The sequence below is a fragment of the Labrus mixtus genome, chromosome 20, assembly GCF_963584025.1.
Source record: "Labrus mixtus chromosome 20, fLabMix1.1, whole genome shotgun sequence".
Lineage (NCBI taxonomy): Eukaryota > Metazoa > Chordata > Actinopteri > Labriformes > Labridae > Labrus > Labrus mixtus.
Genome location: NC_083631.1, coordinates 23,228,950 through 23,235,379, shown reverse-complemented (window position 1 = coordinate 23,235,379; position 6,430 = coordinate 23,228,950). Strand labels below are relative to the sequence as shown.

The 6,430-nt window shown below is 41.3% G+C and overlaps 1 protein-coding gene across 1 annotated transcript; it reads right to left on the bottom strand.

The window, feature by feature from the left end:
- Positions 1-889: 889 nt before the first annotated feature.
- txn2 (thioredoxin 2) lies at positions 890-6,177 on the bottom strand. The gene is made up of 4 exons (XM_061026496.1): positions 6,070-6,177; positions 2,548-2,834; positions 1,390-1,513; positions 890-1,142 (listed from the first exon to the last, which is right to left on the bottom strand). Exons 2-4 carry the CDS (start codon positions 2,832-2,834, stop codon positions 1,026-1,028), a joined length of 528 nt encoding a protein of 175 aa, XP_060882479.1. The 5' UTR covers positions 6,070-6,177; the 3' UTR covers positions 890-1,025.
- Positions 6,178-6,430: the final 253 nt, after the last annotated feature.

Here is a 6,430-nt window from a genome sequence, read left to right as displayed (position 1 = left end):
TCAAAACATATATTATAAAAACACAGTTATTGAAAGAACTTCAGAGCCTCTCCAGCAGCTTCGTTCTGCATCCTCCCATCGCTGACAAAACCTCAATCCTGGGGAAAACACATAACTCTGAAATTGCACAAGTGTCATTAGGGACAATAAACCCCCTCCCCTCCCCTGACCCCCTCCTCCTTCTTTCCCAAACAAACCTCAGATGAAAACATGATTCAAACAGGAACCATCATTTAAATTCTTTATTACTTCACTTGGTCATGTTTCTGGTACATAGAGTTCATATCTGTAATAAACAAATTTAAACTCATATTTGTAATTCCTGCTCGACTTAAAGCTTCACAGTCAGAACCCAAACACACACACACACACACACAGACAGAGAAATACACACACATGCACACACACGTCTTCTTTCTCACATTTTTAGGCATAATGGTGTAAAAATGACCATGTGTGACTTTGCGATGTTGGAGAAACGCCGCCCTCTAGTGGACAAAAGCAGGAACTACAGGTAACACCGTCACAAACCTCATTCAGTATTGTCAGCTTCTTAAAGTTAAATTCTCTCCAGTCTAAAAACTAGAACAGGTTATCCCTCATGGTATACAGTATTAGTGCAGTACAGCTGTTTTTAATTCCCACTCTAAAGACTCTGACAGAGAACTGTGGCTGCTCTACAAACAAAAAGGAGCCGCTATGTTTAAAAAAAAGAAAAGAAAACGTATCTGCTGCACGGGGAGCATGACGTGAGAGCTAAAAGCTTGACAGAGGCTCACGCCCATCACAAAAAAGCGAAAGAAGCTGGAGTAGACGACGTGACAGAAGCAGCTAGAGCAGATCTGAAGCGGTGAGAGCCGTGTGATGGGCGTGAGCCGTTTGACAGTTTGCCAGTTTGCCAGCTGGGATTGTTGTTTATTTGGAGGTTGTTGCTGAACAGGCTCAAAGATGGCGGCCCCACGTGCCAGAATCCTAGAAAACAAGCACCATGACGGCGGTGAGCGGGCAGAGCGGGGACGGCTGGTTTATTGTCCAATGACCTTGCTGACAAATGAGTCCAGCTCATCGTCATCTTTGATCCCCACAAAATGGTCGATGACGTCGCCTCCACGTATGGCGATTACTGTCGGAACGGCAGACACCTAAAAAAATAAAAAATTTTAAAAAAAGACAGACAAAGAGAGAGGTTATATTTTTATTCATGCAACAATTAGTTTCAGGATGTTTCAACTTTCAATACTTTTCCAAATAATTTAATCTGTCATGGTAAAGATCCAAATCATCTAAAAATGATTTTTCTCTAAAACTAAAATCCTTCAGAGTTCAGTAAGACCTTCAATAAATTCAGATAATTCTGGCTTTTGCAGAAACTATCCTAAATCTTCGTACCCCATATTCAATGGCCAGGTCTGTGTGATCGTCTATGTCCACTTTCGCCATGGCAACGCGGCCTTTCTGTTTTGCGATGGCCTTCTCCAACCTCGGCCCGAGGATCTTACAGGGACCGCACCACCTGCAAACACACGGAAACAGAAAAACAGAATCTGCGGTCAAAGGCGGCTGAGAACGAGCAGAACCAGAAGTTTACAACAGTTTGCTAGATATTCAAAATGAATGATGAGGTAAAATAACAAACAATAAAACAACAATTAAAATGACTATTAGTGCTTTTACATTTGCACAAAACTCCTAAAAAACTCCTGAAGGAAAATGACAATAAAAAATAACTTTACGCAGGAAGCTGGTTAACACTTTGTGAAGGAAAAATATTTACTCTGAAAAACTGAAAGAATTAGTTTTTGTTTTTAAAGAAAACAAACTGAATTCAAACATTTCTTAACAGGAACGTGTTGAACAGGAAGTGTAGCTCAGAGTGTATCCCCTGACTAGTTGTGTACACATGTAAACATGTATTGATTGTTTTACAGTTAAACACTGTATGTGTGTAAACAGGTACAGCTGTAAAAACAGGATCCAGTTAAAACAAGGATTTCTGAGATTGTGCAGGACTCCTTAAAGACAGTCGTCCATATCATTCATTCATACATGACTTTTATTTACACACGTTAGTTTGTTTACTCCCTCTTCTCTACGTCAACATTACAAATAGAAGTTTTTAGATATTTTTGGGGCCATTTTTTTTAGCTTTATTGGAGAGGACAGCTGAAGACAAACAGGAAACATTGGGAGTAGAGAGAGAAGGTGACCACATGTCGCAAAAGGCCAAGGTCGGATTCGAACCCACGGACGCTGCAATGAGGACCACAACCTCTGTACACAGGGCGCCCAACATAACCTCCAGGCTATCCGCCGCCCTATGCATCTCTTTTAAGCTACTTCTTAAAGACATGGAGAGTATTTCCTCATTTTTTAAAAGTTTAAATTGTAATTATTTTAATTTATTCTCTTGACATGTTTTTGTAAACTTGATTGATTTCTGTTTTCTTTTAATACCTGATGATTTGACAACCTGTCTCTTCTACTTGTTTGTAAAGAACTTTTGCAACCCCCCCCCCCCCTAGTTTCAGCTGTAGGCCGGGTACTTACTGTGCATGGAAGTCAACGAGCACGGGCAGATCGCTGTTGATGACTCTGTCTGTGAAGTCGTCGTGATCCTGAACGTTGAAGGACACTCCTCTGCAGGAGGTGTGAGGGAGGGAGCGAGGGACAGACCGAGAGGGGGCGAGGAAGGAGACCCGGGATGCGGCCGACTGTAGGGAGGTGAAATAAGAAGAGGAGGAGGAGGAGACGGCGGCTGCGGTGGATGCTCGGAGGCAGCGGATATCTTTGGTGGAGAACGTCCAAATCCTGCGTACCAGCAGCCGGTGAGCCATCTGAGAGAAGAAAAGAGCAGAAGAAGAAGAGTGTTGATTAATAACAGTGAGGATGTTCAGGGCCGGCACGATGCTGTCACAGGACACTTATGTAAGGCGAGCATGTTAACAGCCTCTCTCCATGTACAGTGAGCTGCGGGGGGGACGATGTGTGTTTAACTGAAGCACAAACAAAACGAGGCCCCACGACGGTCATATAACGAGGAGTTATGTAACCTTAGAAAAGCACAGACGCACATTTCAAAAAGTCGTAAACACATAAACTTACTGATAAAGAAAGTTACTGTCACTAAAATATAATTTCAACAACTTTGCTTCCATACTTTTATCGCGGGTCGTCATCTTTCTTTTCTTATCAACAGTTTGGTATCAAGGTCCGATGATTGTGAAATTAAGTTCTGAGACTCCTTACTCTGACTTCTCTGCATTAAAGACGACATATGATCCCCCTCCTCCACCTTTTCAAACAGTCCCCTCCTCCACCTTTTCAAACAGTCTCCTCCTCCACCTTTTCAAACAGTCTCCTCCTCCACCTTTTCAAACAGTCTCCTCCTCCACCTTTTCAAACAGTCTCCTCCTCCACCTTTTCAAACAGTCCCCTCCTCCACCTTTTCAAACAGTCTCCTCCTCCACCTTTTCAAACAGTCTCCTCCTCCACCTTTTCAAACAGTCTCCTCCTCCACCTTTTCAAACAGTCCCCTCCTCCACCTTTTCAAACAGTCCCCTCCTCCACCTTTTCAAACACCCCCCTCCTCCACCTTTTCAAACAGTCCCCTCCTCTACCTTTTCAAACACCCCCCTCCTCCACCTTTTCAAACAGTCCCCTCCTCTACCTTTTCAAACAGTCCCCTCCTCCACCTTTTCAAACAGCCCCCTCCTCCACCTTTTCAAACAGTCCCCTCCTCCACCTTTTCAAACAGTCCCCCTGTGGTCTAAATGAAACATGAATCAAGCACCAGAGGAGGTTTGTGACCCTGTATAAACCAGCTCTCTCAGAACGCTCCGTTTTGGTGTGTGTGTCTCTTTAAATGGAATGACCCCCCCGGGGTTTTCCAGGTAGACATCACTCCTTCGCTAGCGAGAATAAAAATGGCAGACCTGTGCAAAGGTTTTTCTCTAGGCTGGGGGGGGGGGGGGGGGGGTTTATTTACCAGAATCCCACTGTGACATCACAAGGAGAGCAGATTTGAAACAGAGCATTTTTCTCTGTGTTGTAAGACTTATGCAGACCACAAACAAAGGACTGGATGGTTTATTTCACATGTTGTGGGTCAGTAGACTCTCAGGTTACACAGATAAATGTTCACACTGAAGAAGAGGATTATTTATAATATGTCCTCTTTATGACCTATGTATCATGCTTTTAATAGAGCCACTTGTGTGTGTTTCTGCTGTTGTTTTTGTGTCTAGCTGTATGCGCACTGATGCTCTTTTACACAAATGAAGTTCCTAACGGATAAATAAAGTTATTTGAATTTAATGGAATTAAAGTTGCACCATGGAGGTTTGGTAATGAAATTTGAAAGTTGGAGAAGTGAAACCATTCTATGCTTTATTTTCTGAACTGAACACACAAACTTTACTCAATTAAAAAAAACGGATCCCTGGACATTATTTGAGCTAAAAACCTACCAGGAGAGTTACAGTTTCACTGTTGCGGCCCCCCACCATAACTCCACACATAGCATTTTATCTTCACAGTGTTACAGAGAACACATGTTCCTCTGAGGACAGTTTGTGTTTTGAGTTATCATCATCATCAACTTTTATTATTTGACTCAAGGTCCATTTTAAAAGACATACAATACAAAAAATAGACAACACAAATATACATCAGAATAAAAACATTCCCGCCTCTCATACCAACGTCTCCAAAAGGTATAACTGGTAGCGTTCTGCGCTATAACAGCAGCATTATAATTACATTCTTTGAGTCATTCAAGCGACCGATAAATCTGTACATCAGGTTCCTCAATAAAGCTTGTGAGGGGTTAACTCCTGCATTCACACCTAAAACAATCATTGTAAGCAACCTGAAGTCTGTGCATACTTGATTTTTTGAACTTACCCCATAAGGGGGCAGAATACAGGGGAGGGCAATATGCTCTAAAGCAGTGGTTCCCAAAGTTGGGGTCGGGACCCACTGGGGGGTCGCAAGACACTGAGAAGGGGGTCGTGAGAATTCTTCCAAACACATCAAAATGAAAAATCACTTAAAATTGCCTATTTGACCCATTATTGTCAAAACATATGAAAAAAAAAAAAGATTAAGAGATTCATTCTGCTACCATTATGAAAATAATAATATTACAGAGTTCAGGCTGTTCTTTTGTGTCGTTCTAATTCCAGTGTTTGGATCGTGTACCCGGCTGTGCACAGAGGGGTCGTGGGCTGAAAGGTTTGAGAACCCCTGCTCTAAAGAGACACATCTTTACATGATCAGAACACATGTGACATTTTCTTGCCAACATATTGGCTTGGGCATATAATGTACGACAATGTCTAAAAATGTCGTCATCGTCAGACATTTGATCTGTTGTAAAGTGCCCGAGTGGCTTCATAACAAACACAAAGTTCCCCAGAAAGATAAAATTATGAACATAAACCACAGAATCATTTCTTCAACTTTCACATTTCTCTACTAAAACTCCAGAGTGCACCTTTAATGCATCTGTTTGTGTGAGAAGCATGTGAAACCAGAATTTCCCCTACATACAATATTTCAAATTAAAAGCATAAAAAAGAATAGTGATGGAATTTGACATTTAATGTTAAAAACCTTAAATAAAGTAATAATAATAATTTTAAATAAAGTTAAATTACTCCACTGAACACTTTGACAGCCGAACAGCTCAGACTGTTTTATTTTGAAACCTCTTATTAGCAGTCTAGACGAGTTAATTTAAACAAGATTAAACATCATTAACTGTCTCTGCAAACAGCCAAGTTACCCTGCTGGCTGTAAAACACTCAACACCTGACCTTTAATAACATTCAGGTGTTCTTTAAAGAGACGTTAAGATGTTATTTATCGTCTTCTTCTCCGTTTCCTCCTTTAACCTACGTTACGTTATGACTTTGCCCTCTTCTTCGTCCTCTCCCTCCTGCTGTCGCTGCCTCTCCTTACAAAACCGAAGAAATCACTCGAACCGGAAAGCTCCCCGGTGTGTATTAATTAGTCATAAAACAGCATACACGAAATGAAACATTAAGAGGTAGGATTATCAGTGTTTACCTTGCTGTTTAGCTCGCGTTGATCTTGGCCTCGAGGACCAGTGAAGTGCTTCCGCTTTGATGCCGCAGAGGCTTTTTATGACCGCTCATGGCCGCAGCAGATTGAGGAGCGCCCTCTGCAGGCCAGACCGGGAACTGTCAATAATCAGAAAAAGGAATATAGCCTTTTAAAATATGTTTGTTGTCAAAACTTGGCAACACATCTGTATAAAATAAATAAATATATCTAAAAATTATGAATTAAAACATGTAAATATTTAATTACAAACAAATCAGATGTTCTTTTCTCCTCTTTACCTTTCAATGATCAATATTTTAGGATTAGCCTTTAATGCTGATTTATTTTAGTTATACATGTACAA

Excerpts from the sequence above, each read along its gene's own strand:
- txn2 (XM_061026496.1), bottom strand. The coding sequence starts at position 2,834 with ATGGCTCACCGGCTGCTGGTACGCAGGATTTGGACGTTCTCCACCAAA. Across the intron at positions 1,514-2,547 it reads CTCGTTGACTTCCATGCACA|GTGGTGCGGTCCCTGTAAGA; the intron begins GTAAGTACCCGG and ends GTGTGTTTGCAG. Across the intron at positions 1,143-1,389 it reads ACCTGGCCATTGAATATGGG|GTGTCTGCCGTTCCGACAGT; the intron begins GTACGAAGATTT and ends TTATTTTTTTAG.